General features: G+C 38.5%; 1 protein-coding gene across 7 annotated transcripts in view; it reads right to left on the bottom strand.

The window, feature by feature from the left end:
* Nucleotides 1–3,551: 3,551 nt before the first annotated feature.
* Nucleotides 3,552–22,466, bottom strand: part of Rps6ka3 (ribosomal protein S6 kinase A3) — a 118,065-nt gene continuing 99,150 nt past the window's right edge. For all 7 annotated transcript variants that reach the window (XM_017798853.2, XM_008835727.3, XM_017798852.2 and 4 more), the window contains 6 exons: nt 22,149–22,307; nt 19,793–19,954; nt 17,408–17,484; nt 16,822–16,939; nt 10,188–10,328; nt 3,552–8,737 (listed from right to left, as the gene is read on the bottom strand). In XM_017798853.2, the coding sequence (XP_017654342.1) occupies nt 8,615–8,737; nt 10,188–10,328; nt 16,822–16,939; nt 17,408–17,484; nt 19,793–19,954; nt 22,149–22,307 (780 nt within the window). In that variant the 3' untranslated portion in view covers nt 3,552–8,614. The remainder of the gene's footprint in view (nt 8,738–10,187; nt 10,329–16,821; nt 16,940–17,407; nt 17,485–19,792; nt 19,955–22,148; nt 22,308–22,466) is intronic.

Here is a 22,466-nt window from a genome sequence, read left to right on the forward strand (position 1 = left end):
AGTAGCCAGGCCTGGTAGATCACATCTATAATCCCACCACACGTTGAGGCTGAGGCTGGAGGAACACTGCAAGTTTGATGCCAGCCTGGGTTGCACAGTGAGACCGAACACAACACAGCTGAGAGAAAGTAAATTTCTGTAGTTAAAAAACCCATTCTAATTCTCTGTTCCGGCAATCCTAGCAAAGAAATATCACATGGCTACTCAGAGCAAATAGCTTTATTTCAAAATAGGGCTTATTTAGCTGGGCATGGTGGCGTATGCCTTTAATCCCAGCACTCAGGAGGCAGAGGCAGGCAGATCTCTGTGAGACAGAGGCCAGCCAGGACTACAATAGCAAGTTCCAGGCTAACTGGGGCTACAGGGAGACCCTGTCTCAAAGCAAAGCAAAGCAAAGTGAAACAGAAGAAAAGGCTTATTTGGATCAGCAAGATGGCAAAAGTGCTTGCCAGGCAAGCCTGGCAACATGCGTTCAGTTCCTAGAATTCATGTAAAGGTGGTTAAGAAAACTCCATAAAGATGTCCTCTGACCTCCATATGTGCTCCCTCCCCAATAATAAAAAATAAAATTTAAAAACATTTATCTGGGGACTGGAGAAGTGGCTTCAGAGGCTAGGAGCACTGGCTACTCTTTCAGAGGACCTGGGTTCAGCTCCCAGCACCTACATGGTGGCTAACATCCATCTAGATCTCTAGTTCCAATGAATGTGACACCCTCTTAAGTCCTCCCTGGGTATTGCACACATGTGGTGCACTTACATAAATGCAGGCAAGACACTCATACACAAAAAAAAATTCAAAAATTAAAAATATTTATTTAAGATAAATTACCTTTCTGGAAACAATGAGTTTTAGCATTCTCTCACTAAGGAAGTAGGCGTATGTAAATGCAGATTAAATATAACCACATAACATTTGGCAGTGTCTGGAGACATAGCTGGTTGTCACAAGAGGAAGAAGGGATCAATGATGTTTGCATCTAGTGGGTAGAGAGACCAGAGATGCTGTTAAACATCCTATAGTGCACACTAAAACCCCTGTCCCCAGTGAAAGCTTATCCAGTCCAAAAATATCAGTAGAACTGAGGCTGAGAAACCAACAACAGACCTACTTCCCATAGGCAATTAAAAGATGACAGGGGAGCAAAAGTTCTGGGTTTCTCTGTTCATTTGCAGTGTTCTGCAACTTACACTTTTCTTCCTTTTTTTGAGATAGAAGCACAGGCTTCCTCCAGCTCTATTGTGCTTGGAATGTAGGCATGTGCCACAAGGCCCAGCCACAATTTACACATTTAAGGATGAAGTCTTTATTTAAATCTTGCTTAAAGTTCAAATGATTACAAGATTGGGTTTTGGAGTTTTAGAGTTCTGGATTCAAATTCAGATTCTACAGCAATTTATTACTCTATGATCTTCGACAGGCATATCATCTTTTTAAAAAAATTTTGGGGCTGGATAGATGGCTCAGTAAAGAAGTGACTGTTCTTGCAGATGACCCAGGTTTGAATCCCACATGGCAGCTAACAACTGTCCATAACTCCAGTTCCAGGGGATCTGATAGCCTCTTCTGTCCTCTGTGGGCCTTACACGACACGGGTGCACTTACCCTACATGCAGGCAATACACACATATACACACATACACATAAAATAAAAATAAAAAAAATTTAAAACATTCTTATGTGTATGAATGTATTGCTTGCACGTATGTAAGTGTATCCATATTGTGCAACGCCTGGGGAGATCAGAAGAGGGCATCGGATCCCCTGGAACTGGAGTTAAGACAGTTTGCTGCCATGTGGGTGCTGGGCATCGAACCTGGGTCTTTTGCAAGAACAGCCAGTGTTCTTAACCACTGAGCTATCTCTCCAGCCCCAGGCATATCATCTTTTTTATAAGCCTTAGTTTTCTCATCTGTAAATTAGGTATAGGAATAGTGCTTTCCACTTTGGATTGTTGCAGGAATTGATTGTTTAGTGTTTTGCAATTATGTCTCATACAAAAGTAATCATATTCCAAGTGTACAGAAGTTCTACATGTTTAAAAATCAACTACCTGATAGAAAACCTTAAAGGAGAAAATAAACATGTTTTATTTGTTTACATTAGCATGTGTCCCATATCTGAGTATTGGGATCACTGAGGTGAATCATGTGAACATATGGGGAAATGCATAGGCAGAGAAAACAGTGAGGCCAAGGACCATGAGTGGAATATATGATCAAGAAGTAGCAAGGCCAGCTTGGCTAGGAATGCAGTAAGCCAGGGAAGCGCATGGGAGAGAGACAAGCTCAAGGTTAGAGATGTAAGGAGACCAAATCACTTGTAGCCTTTAGTTGGTTTTAAACAGGATAATTTTGGCTTATCTGTATAGACTATAATATATACAGGTAGAAACCATACATGAGGTTACTGCAATTGCCCAAGCAAGAGACAACAGTGGCTTGGAAAAGCATACAAGGCTTCTTTGGGGATCACGGCAATGTTCTAAAACTTTAGATTATAATAAGGGGTATAACTTAAAATATCCAAAAAATTAAATTGTACTATGTATGTATGTATGTATGTATGTATTTGTCTTTCTGAGACAGGGTCTCCCTGTAGCCCCAACTGAACTGATACTCCTTATGTAGACAAGATTGGCCTCGATCTCACAGAGAACCACTTGCCTCTGTCTCTCGAGTGCTTGGATAATAGGAGTGTTCCACCAAGCCTGGCTTGGACTACACATTTTAAATGGGTGTACTTTATGGCACATGAATTCTATTTCAATAAAAATATGTTTTGGTCTTTTATTGAGACAGGGTCTCCCTGTAGCCCCAGCTGTCCTGGAACTCACTATGTAGACCAGGCTGGCCTTGAACTCACAGAGATCTGCCTGCCTCTGCCTCCCGAGTGCTGGGATTAAAGGCGTGCATCATCATGCCCGGCTCAATAAAAATATTTTTAAGAGAAGCGGGAACTCGGTGTGGTGGCTCATGCCTATAATTCTAGCACTTGGGAGGCAGAGACAGGACTGCCACAAGCTTAATGCCAGGCATAATTATATGGCTTCATAAAACATACAGTATCCAGAAGTGTATCAATAGAATCAACCAAACACCAAAGACTGGAGTTTTGCTTGCTCAGCAGGAACAGTATAAGGGCAAAGATGTAACAAAGTTCAGGATGGTTTTGAGAGGGAAGTTTGGGTGATCAAACTATGAGGCTACAACTTTCAGTCAGGATAGCAAAAGGAAATCCAAAATACACTGTAACAAAGAAGAAAGAAGCATTTTGGGGGCCAAGCCTGGTTTGGACTTCTCTAAGAATGTTTGTTCTGTGCCTGGCTTTCAAATCACTAATCAGCCTTGATACTGCGCAAGATGTTTGTCTTATGAGAGGTTGATTGGGCAAGTCCATTAAGATGATGCATAATAAATTTATTTTGCCCTTATTAAATCAGAAATATTCCTGTTAGTTCTATCAATACAATTTCACAAATACAATTTGGACAAAAAATGATATTATAAAGTTCTAATCATATAATAAAAATATCATAAAAGGGACATACATGCTTTACTTGAAACTTTATTATATAAATTTTCATTTCTTTTAAAGATTACAAAACCTGTTCTGTGACAGGAATACAAGCAGTATTGTTCCAGGATTATTCATGGATACATCAGAAAGAGCTTAGATTACACATTAATAGTATGATTCAAACTTCCCAGATTAGACTCTGAAGTAAAACAATTTAAAGTATTCAGCGAAATCTGATCCTTACAAGCATTTCATAGTTATGGCAGCAGTGCCAAGCATCTGATGTGCTTTAACCACCAATGAGAGGTACAACACAGAAGAACTCATGATATGGTACCTTGCTTGGGCTTCTGGCATGCCTTACTAGAGAGAAAGTAGTAGAAAGTAAGATCGTATATAATAGTAGAAAAATATTTGTGATTTTTTTTCTTTTTTAAAAACTGCTTAAGTAGTACCCACCCCATTCCCACCCATAGCCAAAATTGCAAAATAATTACATCCTTTAGGTGTATACCTTCCCTTTTATTTAGGGCAAGAGTTTTACATGTATATGATTTTGAGTTACAAATTCATCACTCATAATTACTAAGGATGCTAACAAATGGCAATACTTTGAAATTTCTTTTAAATTAAAAAACAAAGCTTTAGATGGTAAACTACACTTATAGAAACACAATCCAAAATCTTTATCCTTATGCCCTTGCTTTGTATTTAAAATTTATATTTTAAATACTTGTTTGAAAAACTCAGTATACAGTTCAACCAGTACTACAGTAATAACAGGAATAAAGATGTTCACTTTCACTAGACATTGAACTAATCTACTTAGAGAGAACTATTATCGCGACTCTCTTCTCATATACATTTTCATATACTGTACTTAATTGGTATGTGCTCTAAAGACATCGTCTTGAGGTTTGCACAGCTGTATTTAAAAATCCCTAAATTTTCTTTTCCACTAATTTCTATTCAAAATGCCATATACTTTGCTAGTTGCTCTGGGAGAAGTCATGACCATTTCAACAGCTTATCATGCAGTTCAAGGTTATATGGCAAAATGAGGAAAGTGCCTTAAGAGGTAGGAAGTAGGCTCTCATGCCAACCCTTGCTATGCCTCATTATGAACAGTTAAAAGACTTGAATAAAAGTGGTAAATGTGAGACCTATAGTGATACCATTAAGAAACCTAAGTTGACTAAATTACTAGAAATTTTTAGAACAGTCACATTGGAATCAGTTACAAATCACTTGGTAAACACAGAATACAGCAGTGTCAAAAATACACAAAGCACACCGTAGATACAAATTCTTCTTGGCCATCCATATTTTGGTATTATCAATGTGTAGATTCTTCACTGAAAAAAGTGGTTAAGTGTGACTCTGTAGAATACCACAGTCTCAAGAAAGTTAATTCATTCCTTCATTAATTGGTCTCCACCAATGGTCATTTGGGGAGATCAGCAAAATGTAAGCAACCTGGGGTTGAAAAGAGGACTATTTTCATTAATTGAAATAAAAATACTGAATTAAGTCAACTTATCTGTGATTTAAATAAGGCTCAAAGTATACATCCAGTTTTCACAGGGAGTTGGATCTTGCAGAGGGACAAATAAAAGGTTAGACTGGACCCTCCTGGTTTAAGCACCAAGATCAGCCATGGAATCCACTCTATTTGTGAGTCACAGAAAACAGACTTTCTGATTCCTAACGGTCCAGAGTCATCTCTCTGAATACTTTCACAAGTCTCAAATGCTCAATACCACAAGTCAGAACTTACTTTAAAAAGAGATTAAAATAACCTCAACTACTGTAGGTAATTACTAAAGGCCAGGGAATAGTGACTATCAAAGTCATGTTGGGATAGATATGTTACTGGCCTCCACAGTGATTAAACACATCTATACAAAGTCCCCAAAATTTGAATACTTTTTGCCAACTCTTATCCCAGGCTGAGCCTCCCTGATCCTTTTCCTGTCAAATACATTCTGACTTCTCTTGAAGCCTCTGCACCTACCCTCTGTTCAAATCTTTCCTGAGCTGAGGGTATGGGTACAGATAAGGGGATCCTCCCCTTCCCCTGATGTCTTCTGACCCCCAACAGAAGCCATTTCTAAAGAACAGATGGGAAATGCTTGACCCCAAATCGTTCTTTGGAGTGCAATGCATGTGAAATGTGGAAACTCTACCACATATACCCCGCATCCTCCCTCCAAATACTCACAACCAACACTTCCCACATGCCAGCCTTGCAGCATCTTGACTTTAGGTCTTGCCAGAATTATTTTTAGACTTTTGGGGGTGATTTTGAAAAATAAATCCACATCAAATCTGTTCAAGTGTCTGATGTACTTAGAAATACCTCTATAAACAGAAGGAGCTGAAATGATTCATAAAAAGAAAAAGAAAAAAAAACTTACCTTAATTTAACATCATCGCTTGAAAGGGAAGATACAAAATACATGGTATTGAATTCATACTGTCTAGTATATGCTTGGCTAGGTTAAGTGCAATTCTATCATTTGGAATATTATGTTGCATTATAAACAAAGAGATGCTTGTAAAAGAGTCCTGACAGTTTAGTTCCTTCGTTCAGTAAAACATAAAGACTAGACTGACAACTCCTGGGATAAATCCCAGAAATTGGCAGCAATGGGTGAAGGGCAGAAGACTTCAGGGCCCTCAATATCATAAGTATAGTGGCCAGGAAGAAACGGACTTTGCAAAAATGAATAGAAAGGCTAACCCCAGCACAAGTACTACATTTAGAGGACATTGTCAGCTACGTTTCCCAAACACAATGGGAACACCAGGACCACAGATGGAATCATTTATGCACCTAAACTGTTTTGGCAGAAGGCCTTCACTTTTGTGAATATGTAACTTGCTTTTCTCCAATAAAACTGGCAGTCTGACTAGAGAAAGCAGGCAATTATCCTTGAAGGAAATAAACTTGGTCTTGTAAGTAAAGGACTGCCCTAAGAAATACATGGTTTTTGAATTCAGATACTAGTCAGGTGGTATTATGAAGGAAAGGCAGCATGGTGTTATGAGGAAAAAGAAACTAATGGGGACAGAAGTTAAAGAGTCTAGTCATTGATTTGGGTCTGAGATTCTTTACATACAATATGGAAAGATTTAACCTGGTAATTTATAAGAATTTATATGGTTACTTCTAGTTCTAAAGGGCTATGATGGTCAAAATACCTAAGAAGATATAGGAATAGCATCAGTGTTAAAATTCTGAAACTGTATTTTCCTCTCAGCATTATATTAACGTTTAAAAAAATGTAACAGCTCAGGAGGACTGACTGTGGTTTAAAGTACTGAACAGAAGAGAAAAAAGCTTTCTTTGTAGGCAATGGGAAGCAGCTTTTAATGATTAGCATCCATATACTCAGTAATTTCAAAAAACGTTAGGTAAAACTTCTGATATCTTCCTAATCTGCAGTTTTCATTTAGAAGATAAACGTCCATGTGCTCCTAACACAATAATCATTTGGTGTTACCTGGGCAAAAGGAGTGTTAGAGATGAAGGACTGTCAAGGGAATTCTATGACATAGGTAAAACTATACTTTCTTGGCTTGGTACTCAGGGAAGAAGATTTCTGATGTAAGCGGCTTAGAAAGTGACTTACAAAGGTCTATTTGGACTGATGAGGTAAGTAAAATCACTTTTCCTTTGTTCATATTTTTCGCATTACATATTAATTTATGCCGAGTAGTGTGGCAAAGATATAGGTAATGATGAAGTTTCTTTTGTCAAATAAGTCTGTGGTAACTAGCACATTAGACGTATGCACTAATACTGCAATCTAAGTGGATCCAGGGGCCATTATGAAAACTGGTCACTTCTGAAGTCAAAGGAAACATCATAGGGCTAGAAATCACTAGCCAGAATTTAGGAAACATTCAGTGCTGAACATTCATTGAGCCTATCTTAGCTATGACTTCAGGTTAGAACAGATATTGTTTGAGCAAGAATGCTTTATTCCCTAGAAAAGCAAGCTTAAATTCAATTTCATATAGAAGCCTATGGCCTTTATTACATTCAAATTAGGGTTTGATATAGAATATCTAAACATGAAACATCCAGTAAGGCTTCAATTACCAGTGTCTAAATTTTCCTTTTCCAATTTCTTTACTATGACTCTTTTAAAGGCCTTTGATGTATATTGGCAAAATTTCAAATGATATGCCAAATACTAAGTACGGGTACTATGTAAGGTTAAAAGTGCAAGGACTGCTTCCTTAATTAAGGAGAAAAACTGAACCCTAAGGAACTGCCAAGTATATGGACTAACTTCACAGGTGTATTCTTGATTACATGTCACACACACAACTTCCTCTACCACTAACAGCTCTCTAGGTTAGTCTGACAGAGCACCTGACTTTAAGAAAAAAATGAACAAACCAGTGAAACAGATGGGGAAAGATATGTACATTTTGAAAGAATTACATTCAACAGCTGTTCAATCAGTCTGGCCATTTTTAGGGTTTCTCAACAATACTGTTAATCCAGGTGAACTATTTAATCAGATTTAATAGTCAATTGATTAATAGATTCCAAGTTAAACAAGGCATGTATACATTAAAGAAAGCAGTACAGAAATGTACTGTATATGAACTGTTTACAAAAACATACAAAATGTTGGATGGCACAAGGGATACAGTGCTAATATAAATGGATTGTTTAAGCTAAGTGCTTAACATAAACTGTCCATCCCTATAACTAACAAAGAATATTTAAGGGCCATGAAATATTTCTTATAAAAATAATGCTATATGGTGTAGAGTACTTTATTCAGTGTATTTTTAGGTGGTATTCATATGTTCATTATTTTTCTGTTGATTCAGTGAATATATCTTCATCATGTTTCCACTTTCATTTCATTCGAAGCTCCAGGAAAATCTAACTTGCTAACAATCATTTAAAGCGAGAAGAGACGAAAGCAGGAGCAGCAGCAGGAGCAGCAGCATTATGGGTACCAGCTGGGACAGTGTGTGCTTGCAGGTGTCTCTCAGGGATGTGCTACCTGTCGCCAGAACTTGTGCTATCAGCTTACATCATGGTACCAAATATCTCACTGAGGTCACTTCAGAGGGCTGTTGAGGTGATTTTTTTAATACCTCTCCGCTGAGCAAGAGTAGAGCGGCCTACTGGTTCTAAAACTGGTGACTGATTACGGTTTAAAGCAGAGTATGTAGCTGCCATGGCACCCTGAAAAAAAAAGGAAAGAAAGGTAATAACAAAAATGGCGTGATACAAAGATGAAATAAAGGGTTTTTCTCAGAAATGTTTTTCATATGCAAATGAATATAGATTTTTAAAAAAATTTTATTTTATGTGCATGAGTGTATTGCCTGCATGTATGTGAGTGCACCCATGTCGTGCAATGCCATGGAGGTCAGAAGAGGGCTTCGGATTCCCCTAGAACTGGAGTTAAGGATGGTTCGTAGCCACCATGTGAGTGCTGGGACATGTGAGTACAGGGACTCTGTTGTTGGAAGGGGAGAGAACTCACTCTCCTGGGAGGCCTTCTAAACTCCTTGCAAGTGAGAACTAGGACACACACACACACACACACACACACACACACACACACACCAAAAGGCACAGGGAAAGGGATACACAAAATGAATATATATCGCTTAAAATAAAAAGATGAAAAAAACAAGGGTTACTGAGCTGGCTCAGTGGGTGAAGGTGAACGTCTGGAATGTAGACTTTTTTTTTAACTTTTTTTTTTTAATGTGTATGAGTGTATTGCCTGCATGTATGTGAGTACACCCGTGTCATGGTGCAATGCCGTGGAGGTCAGAAGAGGGCTTTGGATTCCCCTGGAACTGGAGTTAAGGACAGTTTTTAGCCTCCGTGTGGGTACTGGGAATTGAACCTGGGTCCTCTGCAAGAGTAGTCAGTACTCTTAACCGCTGAGCCATCTCTCCAGCCCATGAATATAGGTTTTATTAGTCTCATAATGAAAATAACCACATGGGTCAATTTTTTAGATTTAGCTAAAGCCAAGGCCAATGTGGGAGGTTGAAATTATGTATTAGAGAAGACAGGGAAGGGCTCAACTCAAGCAATCCTCATTTTTCTTAGGGTTACTTATTTGTCTTTCCAGTCCTTTTCTATGAGAGGCTGCAAAGCACGCTATCAGGAGATCCACAGGCTCACCTGTCCTTATTTTTAAAAATATTTTATTATTTTTATTTTATGTGCCTGCATGTATCGAAGTGCACCCATGTTGTGCAATGCCTGCTGAAGTCAGAAGAGGGCGTCAGATCCCCTGGGACTGGAGTTACAGCTGGTTGTAAGCTGCCATGTGGATGCTGGGACCTGAACCCCGGTCCCCTGCAAGAGCAGCCAGGGCTCTTAAGCACTGAGCTATCTCTCTGGCCCTTCGCCTGTCCTTATTGATAATGAACGCCTATGTATGTAGATTGACAGAAACCCCACTTTCCCCTATACTAACTTCATTACTGATATTCTAGCATGACTTGAGTTTTTATTTTCTTAGTCATACATATAGGAGAATCCCACACTAGCACTGTATGTAAGATGAAAAAGTTGCTGGGGGCATGGAAAGGGCTTCTTAGAGTCTCAGCTGGACTTGTCCATCCAGGAAGCCATGCAGAAAGCAGCAGTGACTGGATGTAGGGCTCACCTTTACAAGATGTGGTGCATCCTGCCTATTTAGTTGGTATTGCGGCAGTTGGTCCCAATGGACGATCCAAGGATGTCTGAGCACAAGAGCAGCAGTCAGTCTCTGATGAGGGTCAACATGAAGCATCTTTGACACTAGGTCCTGTCAGGTGAAGGAGAAGAATAATATAAGATTAATCCTTTCCCCCACCCTCTTTTATTTCTAGGATTACTGATGCTATAAACATTCTTCTTTAGCTTTTTAAAAAGTATTTTATTTATTATGTATTTTTATTTTATGTGTATGAGTGTATATGCATGTAAGTGCACCTGTGTTGTGTGATGCCCATGGAGGTCAGAAGAGGGCATCAGATACCCTGGAACCGGAGTTACAGGAGACTGTCAGCCACCATGTGGGTGCCAGGAACTGAAGCTGGGTCCTCTGCAAGAGCAACCAGTGCTCTTAACTGCTGAGTCATTTCTCTAGTCCCCTCTTCTTTAGCTTTTATGACACTACTTTTTTTTCATGGTAGCAGCCTTTTGCAATCAAAACAGTCTGGAACAAAAATACTTCAATCTCTCCTTTCTTCTCTCCAAGTAACCGTAATTTTGGTAGATTAAAAGGGGTTTATTTGCCAATGCTACTTATCTTTAAGTACTCTCTTTTTCCAACTTTGGACTTTTAAAATCAATTATTTATAGATTTTTTTGCTATTTTCATACAATAGAGTTTGATGGTATTTAGATCCCCTCTTTGTACTACCCCTCATGGATGCCCACCCAATTTAATGTACTCTTATATGGACTATAGACTCTGATGTGTGATTCCACCCCAGAGTTTTTTACTTTCCTACATTTTTTTGAGATTTATAACATTCAGAGAACTCTTGCTTCAGGAAACTTTAGCTCAAAAAGGGAGAGACAATTAATATAAAGCAAGTAAATTCTCTGATGGGATGAACAAGTACTAAGTGTGGCTAGGAGAACATAAAGAGAAACCTGGCCTGAACCAGGGATTGGCAAAGAAGTGACTTTTTGTATTTTGAAGACAGGGTCTTGCTATGTACCCCAGGTTGGCCTGCTACTATCTATATAGCTCAGGCTGACCTCAAACTTCTAACAATCCTCTTGTCTCACAGCCCTGATTGCTGGTAGAAGTGACTCTTAGAGAGGTGAGACTAAAGAATAGGCAGGACCTGGATTAGAGAAGGTTTGGTGGAAACAAAGGGAAGCATTTGGAGGAAAGCTCTCAGGTGCAAGAGAACATGTCGCAGTTGAACTGACTAGAGGCTCAATGTGGCTATGCTATAAATTTATTGTACAGGAGAATGTATCAGCCAATAAAGTAGAAGAGGTGAGGAGGGAACAGATCTTGAGGGTCTTTGTAAGCCATTTTAACAATATAGACTTACTGTGGAAACAATAAAGGACTTAAAGCAAGATGATGATGTGGTTGTTTACAATTTAGATATTATATTCCCTAAGTGTGGAGAAAAGTGGCTTGGAGGGGCAAGCCTGGAGACTACAGGTTTTTTGTTTGCTTGCTTGTTTCTTTTTAGACAGGGTCTCATATAGCCCAGGCTGGCTTGAAACTGTTTGTAGCCAAAGATGACCTTAAACTCCTGATCCTCTTGACTCAGCTTCCCACACGCTCGGATTATAGGCAAGTACCACCATGCCTGGGTAGAAAAAAAAATCTTGACAGCCTCTGGTGGCTAACTAGACAATGGAAATTGAGGCGATGTGGTTCTAGGTATTCTGCTTCTAGACACCTAAGAGTTTCTCTTAACAGCTAAGAACAGGAATAAGCTATTGAACAGAATTGGAAATAAAGAGTTAGCCAGGTATGATGGCACATGCCTGTAGTCCTGTAGTCTCAGTTACTTGGGAAGTTGAAGGAGGATCCCTTAAACCCAGGTGTTTGGAGATAGCTTGGGCAATGCCATATCATTAAAAAAAAAAAACAATAAAAATAAAAGACAGGTACAAAAAGCAAAATATGAAAAGAAATCTTTCCTATCAAATTCTGAAAGTAGGTCAATGCTTAAATTAAGTGTTGCAAAACTTCCAGGGGCAAAACAAAACCCAGCTATAATTTTAATAAATTCAATGTAGTTGTTTTTTGGCCAAGTCACTTCAAACTTCTCTTGCTTCTCCTGCTAACCATTCAAAGGCTACTCATCCTCCCTCCTTTCCTCCCTTCTTCCCTCCGACTCTCATTGTTGGTGATGGAACATGAAACCCAGGGCCTTACAGGTGTTAGGCAAGGGCTCACCTCCCCAGTCCCAACTTTCTCTTTAAATGGCAGCACTTCTCACAATTCCTTCCCTGATTCTCTTACCAGTATGCTCTGATAATCTCAATCACTATCATTATTTTAGCTATTACAGATAACTTCAAATTCCACCACAACTTCTCTCCAAGACCCATAGCCATATGGTCAGCTGCCTAATGGTCAGTATCTATTAATTATATTACATGAGCATTTTAAATTAATTATGTCCAAATCTGCAATCCTGCCAAGGTAGATTTGTGAACTGTACGCTTTATAGCTGCTTCTTACTCATTTATGTCCAATAAATTATAAAGTCTGCCTTCAAGATTGCCTTTTCATTTACCTCAAATTCCAGGACAATTGCTATAATTTAGGCCCACATCATTGATGACCTAAAATATGCAAAACTTTACAGGTGACACATTACCCTAATATTATGTCAGTGAGCATCAAATAAAACAATTTAAGTCCAATAGACAACAGAGCCCTTTGAAAGTAAATGCTCAGTAAATGGCAGCTGTGGTTCTGTTCTTCTCAAAGCCACATATGACACATATGACCCACATGACTGACAGTATTCACATAGGCAATTTGTTCTTGAGGTATGTAATTATAGTATTTCATGATGCTTACAATCAGAAGTCTTAACTGTACATATAAGCAAAGTTTACTGTAATAACATGGAATTTATAAGACAGTTGGATACAATTTTTTTGTGTCTCCATCTTTATCTCACTAAAAAGCATGCTGGAGCTAAAGTGATTATAAAACTATAGAGATAACCTTAACTACTGTGGGGTTTGATTGAAAATGTCCCCCAACAGACTCAAAGTGTTTGAACACTTGGTCTCTAGTTTGTGAGAGGGTCATGGAACCTTTAGTAGGTATGACCATGCTGGAAGAACCTGTCACAGGGGGTGGGCTTTGAGAGTTCTTAAGCCTTGCTGGATTTTCCAGTAAGTCTCCCTCTGTTTCCTGTGTCTGCTAGGAGATGTGATTGTTCAGCTTTCTGATCTAGCCACCTCCTATGGCCATGCCTCCCTCATTATAATGGAATCTTCCCTGGAACTGCAAGTCAAATAAATTCTCCCTTCTACAAGTTGCCTTGGTCATGCTGTTTTATCACAGCAACATAAAAGTAATGCAACTAGTTTTTTAAAAATATTTTATTATTTTTATTTTATGTGTATGGGTGTCTTGCCTGGATGTATGTTAAGTGCACCAGTGTCCTGCAGCGCCGGTGGAGCTTAGAAGAGGGTGTTGGATTCCCTGGAACTAGAGTTACAGACAGTTGTTAGCTGAAACGTGGGTGCTGGGACCAAAACCCGGGTCCTCTGCAAGAGTAGTCAGTGCTGTTAACCACTGAGCCATCTCTCTAACCCCAATACAACTAGTTTTGCCTGACTAGATAAACTAGGTAATGCGTAAGCCCTGATACTTAAGTTACTTTCAACATTTACTTCACAAGTAAATCATATACTATACAATTGATCACAATAGTTTGTGGCAGACTCCATGAAAATAAAAATTACTGTTTTGCTCCATGGGTACAAAAGGGAAAATCTGATCACTGCACAGTTTAGTATAAAAAAAGTTCATAATACCCAGGATAAGTCAATAATCCTAAGCATGAGCTATGAGCTGTTCACAATCTGGGTTCATCAGCTATCACTGGCTTGTATATACTGTAGCACTCATCAAATGACAGTCTGGGGTACTCTGCTGTTCTCATGATCCCATCATCATCTACTGGTCTGGGATAGACTACAACCTTTTGCAATACCCCTCCATCTGTCCAGCAACCTCCCTCACCACTGCTGCAAAGCATTCCCTGAAGTCTTCCTAGTTTAGCATCATCTGTAAACATCCTTAGCACAAAAACTGTACTACATTACAAGTGATACTATACTGCTCAGTTCTGGCTGTCTATCTGCCAGATTGTAAGCTCTCTGAAATCAAGAATTCTATCTTTGCCAAATTGTTTCTCTCTAGGGGTTTTATTCATCCATCCATCCATCCATCCATCCATCCATCCATCCATCCATGTATTTATTTAATTATTTTGGTTTTTTGAGACATAGTCTCCCTGTAGCATTTATTTATTTATTTATTTATTTATTTATTTATTTATTTATCATTCATTCATTCATTCATTCATTCATTCATGTATGTTAGACAGGTATGTTTGTATGTAAGACAGAGTGTGTGTATGTATGTATGTATGTATGTATGCTAGACAGGGTCTCCCTGTAGACCCAGCTGTCCTGGAACTCACTATATAGACCAGGCTGACCTTGACCTCACAGAGATCTGCCTGCCTCTGCCTCTGAGGGATTAAAGGCATGTGCCACTACACTGGGCAGGGCTTTCATTTATTTATTAAGTACATTTTAGGTGCTCAATAAAGAGAATTAGGATGGAAACGGGTATCCAGAAAAATGAAGCATCTGCTTTGAGAAATTTTGTTAGAAAACCATAAAGGCTAACATTCAGTTTTTTGTGTGTGTGTGTGTGTGTGCTGAGGAATCTAACCCAGGGCCTTCGTGTGTGCTAAGAACATGCTCTATCACTGAGCTACACCCTCTCAAGTCTGACATTTTATTTTAAATGCAGTTAAAAAACCAAGTATCTGGAGCTGGAGAGATGGCTAGGTATTTAGAAACATTTATTGCTACTGAAGACCCAGGTTTGCTTCCCAGTACCCATATAGTGGCTTACAACTGTCTCCAACTCCAGTTCCAGGGTATCAGAAGCCCTCCTTGGGCACCAGGCATGCATGTGATGTGCAAACACACATGCAGATAAAACACTTGTAACAGAGAAAAACAAAACAAAATAAAACAAAACCCCAAGTATATAAACAACCATCAAACTGACTAGGGCTTTATGCTCTATAGCAAAAGATCCTATGAATGCTTTCAATGTATTTTATTTACAATTACCTCAACTCAAGCTCCATTTCTAAGAAAAACCAGTGAGCATCTTTATTAATAGCTCTTCAGTCTCCTCTATATTTTTCTAATTTTGAATGGAAAAATGTACTATTTTTTTAAAAAAAGAATTTTCTATAAATATCATTAAAGTAGAGAAGAACTGGAAAGTAAGCCAGTGTTATTCTAGGGATGGAGCAGGCTCTAAAGCTTTTCAAGTGATTTCCAGCAGAGGCTATAAACCCATTCTACTGTTAACTGTGAAATAGATGAGTCCCTTTTCTTTATCACATGAATCAAGGTGAGAACATTGTGCAATTTTTTCAGGGAACAAGCACTCTGGAGTGAGAGTTTACCTTGCCCACATGTACCTGATGTATCACCATAGACAAGTTTATACTAAAACTCTAGTCTTTACCAGGCATGGTGGTGAAAGCCTTTAATCCCAGCACTAGGGAGGCAGAGGCAGGCAGATCTCTGTGAGTTCAAGGCCAGCCTGGTCTACATACTAAGTTCTAGGCCAGCTGGGGCTACAGGGAGACTCTGTCTCAAAAAGACCAAATAAAAACAAAAACAAACCCAACAACAACAACAACAACAACAAAACTCTAGTCTTTGCTTTATTTTATGAAATGACGATCTATTTTACAAGGTTGTAATGAGGACTTCATGAGATCATTTGGATAAAGTGCAGTGTGAAGCACATAGTAGACAGACAAATCATAAACATTACCATCACTGCCAATCATCATGTTCAGCAGTAAGAGAAAGCTTTAGCAAATATATAGATAACAAGGCCAAGTCAAAATCTGGGAGAGAAACAAAATAATGGTCCATTTTGGAGTTCAAGTTATTTGATATCACTTCAACAGACTACTTGATAAGCAAAAGCTTCTAATTGCTAGTATTTCTTCTCATCATCGATTATGACAAAGAATTTTCTGAAGGGCTTGTAATAGGGGCTGGGGAGATAGCTCAGGCAGCATAGTGCTTGCTGTTCAAGAATAGAGACCTGAGTTTGATCCTCAACACTCATGTAAAAAGCTAGGCACTGCTGCATGTATTATAATTTCAGTGATGGGGAGGCAGAGACAAGTAATCTAATGGGTGAGCCCCAGATCAGAGAGAGAACCTGTCTCAAAACAAAAAACATCCCCATCCTGATGCCAAAATCAAACAAACAAATAAAAAAGCTGAAGGTGGATAGCTACTACAGAAATGACATCCAAAATTGACCTCTGACCTCCACATATGTCAACACACATACATCTCTACTCACTGATGAACATGCACATACATGAAACCTCTGGCTTGTAACAGGGTCAAGTGTGTAGCTCAGTGGTAGAATGTGTTCCTAGCATACATGGAGTACTAGGTTTGATTCCTAGACCTAATAACAAAACAAAACAAAACAAAACAAATAGACTTTGTAATAGGAGGCCCACACTTACCTTTGCTGTATCTGAAACAGAATTCCAGTAACCACCACTGAGTGAGAATTTTCCGCTACCTATTCGTGCCAATATTTCTTCTGGTGTATCATCAGGACCATTTGCAAATGGAGTATAACTAGGTTATAGTAGAATTAAAATGTTAATGAATGTAATTTTTCTTTTGGTTGGTAATCTCTACATTTATTTGCAGTTTCCAAAAGTATTATGAGTAATTCAGTTAATGTAATACTTTATTGGAGTCTGCCAAAGTGAATTAAAAAAAAATCAATAAAATGAAGCTCCATAGGCCAAGTCATAGACTATAGTAACTAAACAATGTACAATATTATTTGAATTCCAAGTTATGACATATTATAGAATACTATATTAAAACAGCATATGTTGATGACATAATCAGTGTACACAATGTATGGAAAGATTAATTTAAGGCCATGAGACATTAAGACCATAGCTATAAATATATTATTACAGGAATATATATATATTAGTATGAGAAAACATACATAGGGATTATAAAAGCCTACACAATTTAAGCAAAATATTGATGAATATATGCTTATAGTAGTACATGATACATACTCACCCAGTAAGCATTGTATAAAGGAGGACACCAAGACTCCATATATCACAGGCAGCATCATAACCTTGTCGTTTTAAGACCTAGAAAAAGTAAGATGAGTATTACTATACCAATGATTTCTTTTCTTTTTCTGTTTTTTTTTTTTGTTCCATGTCTCCTTGTAGCCCCAGCTAGCCTGGAACTTGCTATGTAAACCAGGCTGGCCTTGATCTCACAGAGATCTGCCTGCCTCTGCAGGGATTAAAGGTATGCACAACCATGCCCTGCACCATACTGATGTTTTCTTTGCACCAAGTGTGTGCAGGTGCCTCTGGAGGCTAGAAGGAAGAGTTGGAACCCCTGGAGTTGGAATTATAGGTAGTTGTGAGCTGCCCAAAGTGGGTGCTAGGAACTAAGTCTGGTTCTTCTGCAAATTCTCTTAACTGCTGAGCCATCTCTCCAGCTCTACCACACAATTTTTTAAAATATATATTTGGATAGACTGTGGATTGAATTATATTTTCCAAATTGACGCAAATCAGAAAAACTTTAACAGACCATGATTAACAAATAAGGCCATATAGTAATCTAATATTAGAACACTCTACTACTGCTAATTCATATGTATATCTGTAAATATATAAATACATTTAACATTGATGTTTGAATAAATATTTATTGTGTACTGCTGTAGGTACAGAGATAGAAAGGACAAATCAAAGATAAGTTTCTTTCTTTCTCTTTTTTTGAGACAGGGTCTCCCTGTAGTCCCAGCTGTCTTAGAATTCACTATGTAGACCAGGCTGGCCTTGAACTCACAGAGATCCACCTGCCTCTGCCTCCCAAGTGCTGGGACGAAAGGCTTGCACTACCACGCCTGGCAAATACAACTTTCTTAACTTAATGAATTTATATTTTTCATGAGGTTACAGAAATGATTAGAAATAACAATATTTTTTGAGTCAGGATTTTACTCCGTAGCCCAGACTGGCCTTGAACTTACTCTGCAACCCAGTCTAGTCTTGAACTTCCTATGCAGTCCAGGCAGGTGATGAACTCTTGATCTTACTGCCTCTGCTTCTTCAGTGCTAGGATTACAGACATGTACTATCATGCCTGGCAATAGCAATTCTTTTTCTTTTAATACTTTATTATTTTTATTTTATGTGTATGAGTGTCATGCCTGCATGTATAAAAGTGCACCTGTGTCATGAAATGCCCTCAGAGGACAGAAGAGGCTATTGGATCCCCTGAAACTGGAGTTACGGACAGTTGTTAGCTCCCATGTGGGTGCTGGGAATCGAACCTGGGTCTGTGTTCAGTCAGTATTCTTAACCGCTGAGCCATTTCTCTAGTCCCAATAGCAATTCTTTTAAGAGCACACATAACCTCATATAAGTGATATAGTGCCAAATATTACTAATTTATGTTATTTGATTTACTCAAATATTTAATAATCATCAATTATTATCAAGTATGAGTTACATGACAAACAAAAAAAATCTAGCAGGGGAAATAAACATTAAATAGTTAACAATTCAACAGAAGTACAACAAAACAATCATGTCTGATGTGATAATGTATATACAGATGGGTAAGTAATTTCTTTATTTTTGTGGGGCTGATGATAAAAATCTAGGGCTTCCTATAAGGTAGGTAAGCACCCCCTCACTGAGTCATCCTTTAAGCCCCAATTTAGTCTTCATATGAGGAGAGACAAAAGGTTAGATGGTAGGTAGCTTGTATTGGACCTCGAAGTAAGAAGTCTGTAGGCAAAGAGTAAGCAGAAGATATTCAAAGGTAGAAACAAGAGGGCAAAAGGATGTGGTGGCTCACCATCTGTAATTTTAGCACTTGGGAGGTTGAGGTAGGAGGATCACTGTAAGATCCAGGCCAGGTTGGGTCTCAAAGTAAAACAAAACAACAAACCAGGCATGGTGGCCTTTAATCCCAGCACTTGGGAAGCAAAGACAGTCTGATCTCTTGTGAGTTCAAGGCCAGACTGGTCTACATGGTGAGTTCCAGGTCAGCTGGGGCTATAGGGAACTGTGTCTCAAAAAGACCCAAAACACAAAAAAACAAAAACCTAACAACAACAACAAAAAAATAATGACAGGACAGCCTTAGTGATAGGCAAAAGGGTACATAGTGGCTAGAACTTAAAGTCGGGGATACTAGAAAGAGCTTTTGTAATTTCTTACTAAGAAATTTAGTAACCCCCACCCCCATAGGCAATCAGATGTCATTGAAGCATTAAACAGGGAAATAAAGGACTAGCATTTCATCTTAACTATCAGTTCAGTAATTCATCAATTAAACAATAATTGACTACTCTATACTAAAGATAGCAAATGAATCCTTAAATATATCAAAACACTCCAACCAATTACAAAATACTCTCACAATTACCTCTGGTGCAACAAAATTTGCAGTATAACAAGGAGTCATCAGAAGACCGTTTTCTGCTCTCAGCTGTTTTGCAAAGCCAAAATCACAAATTCGAATAGATTCTGGATTACCAGATTCATCCACATAAAGAATGTTGCTAGGTTTCAAGTCTCTGTGAACCACCTAGTTAAAATACAAATTGAAATGAGTTACATTAACAATACATTTTCTCACAGAAAGCTCTTTATTCATAAACTGCCAAGCAATGTACCTAACAAGATGATGTGCACAGACCTTAAAATTATCCCAGCATTATAAAATGCTGTTATGTAAACAGCTGTGTAACTCTGACCTGGGGGGCAAGGAGAAAGAATAGTAGCTATCCATTCCCTTTGTCTAATTGCATAGTTTAAAGAGAAATGCAAATAGCAACAATGTCTATATGCAGGTTATTCACTCATTTCATATTTACTCAGTGTCTGTTATGTGCAAGGCTGCTGTATAAGGAGCTGCAGACACTGTGGTGAACAGACCCACAAGATGCTGGCTGTTTCAAACTAGGTGCTTGCTTCGGAGTAGAAAGGAAGAGAATAGTAAGTTCAGAGAAGTCACTTTAAATAGCATGGGAGGGTCTTTGGAGGATAAACATCTGACTTAAAAGACCTGAAGAACATTAAATAAGCCATGGAAACAGTGGGATAAAGTCATTCTAAATAGCGGGAGTGATACATATACAGCAAGATAGGTACAAGACAAATATGAACTGGTATGGCGTTCAGAAGTAAAAAACCAACCAAAGAACCCACCCAAAAAATCTAAACCCAGACTTCACATATCATTTATTTAATGTACAAGTTAAATGTCATATGTGCCCAATCACCCCTCCCCTTTTTAAGAGTTTAGGCTTAAGTGCTTCTTCCACCACCAAACTCTGAGTTGATATTCTAATTAATCACCTTAGGTTTAGTTTCTCACAATCAGAACATTAATACTATTTTACTAATTGATAAGGCACTGGTAAAAGAACATGGAAGATGTAGATGACAGTAAAGCTGTAAATTACTCAGTGAATATTGAGCTCTACCAATTTCAAGGTACAGTACTAGGAAAATGTTGATTAGCCAGAAACTAGAATTCTGTTGTTTTAACACATCACACTTGCTAGTTTTTAAGCAGGGGTGAGGGGGTGGGGGGTGAGAACAGTGCATTGAAATGAACTCCTTAAGTAATTTTTTTCACAAACATAATAAAAAAATTTTTAGATTGGGGATTGGCTCATTTGGTAAAGTGTTTGCCTTGTAAGCTCAAGGACTTGAGTTCAAGCCCCAGTACCCATGGAAAAATGTCAGGTGTGGTGGCATGTGTTAAGCACAGTGCTGGGGAGGCAGAGACAGAAGGATCCTTGTGGCTCACTGGTGAGTCTGGCCTAATTGATGAGCTTCAGGCCAATGAGAGATCCTGATTCAAAGGAAATGGATGGCATTCCTGAGGATGACACCCAACGTTGTCCTCCATGCCCTGCATACATGTGCACCTGTACACACATATGAACATGTATGTTTTTTTTAAATTTTTAAATTATTTTATTTTATGTGTATGAGTGTATTGACTGCATGTATGTAAATGCATCCATGTTGTGCAGTGCCCATGGAGGTCTGAAGAGGGCATCAGATCCCCTGGAACTGGAGTTACGGACAGTTGTTAGCTGCCATGTGGGTGCTGGGATTCAAACCTGGGTCTTCTGCAAGAACAGTGTTCTTAACCGCTGAGCCATCTCTCCAGCCCCTTATTTTTTAATCTATACCATAAGTGTATTTTTGCCAATTAAAAATATAAAAAAATAAAAGCAAACATTTCCCCTTCATTTTCTATCCCTCTTCACTGCTCTGCTATTCTTTTCTCCTGCCTCTTTATTTTCTCTTTCTCTCTCTTCCAAAGGCTTCATTCTTCAAAAAATCTGACTTTTGTGCTATTTATTAAAAATTTGTATGCAGGAAAAAATGAGGAGAGTATTCACTGGCTGGAAGCTGGGTGACTACCTGGCCTTACTCATGTACGTGAACACAAACTACGGTTCTCCTGTTCTGATTCTAGCTTGAAGTGGGCCTGGTTTTAGAGGAGTACTGTTTTACAGGTCAGAAGACACCATGCACTTTTTTTTGGAAAGCGTAAGAATTTAATATAAGCATGCTAGGATTTCAAAGTAGCACTTTAAAACCAATGAGAAAAGTTTCTATAAAGGAAAAGCAGTAGGATAATGAAGCTAATTATAGTTATTTTCCATTACTTCCATATTTGTAATTTTAGCCCGAGTATTAAGACAAAAACTGATGCATATGTCTATGTACGTGTGCATAATCATGTTAAAAAGACTTACCCCTTGTGCGTGAAGATATTCAACAGTTTTGGTTATAGTAAAGAGGACAGCACTGGCCTCTCGTTCAGAGAAAAATTTCTGTCTAAGAATTTTGTCCAGCAGTTCACCACCTTTCATAAGTTCTGTCACTACATACACATATTTTCCATCATCATACACCTATAAAATTTAATGTCAGAACATTAAAAATTTATTTGAAGCTTTTTTTTTGGTCTTTTTGAGACGAGTCTCCCTGTAGCCCCAGCTGTCCTGGAACTCACTATGTAGACCAGGCTGGCCTTAACCCCACAGAGATCCGCCTGCCTCTGCCTCCTGAGT

The sequence above is a fragment of the Nannospalax galili genome, unplaced genomic scaffold, assembly GCF_000622305.1.
Source record: "Nannospalax galili isolate Female #2095 unplaced genomic scaffold, S.galili_v1.0 scaffold217, whole genome shotgun sequence".
NCBI classification, from domain to species: Eukaryota; Metazoa; Chordata; class Mammalia; order Rodentia; family Spalacidae; genus Nannospalax; species Nannospalax galili.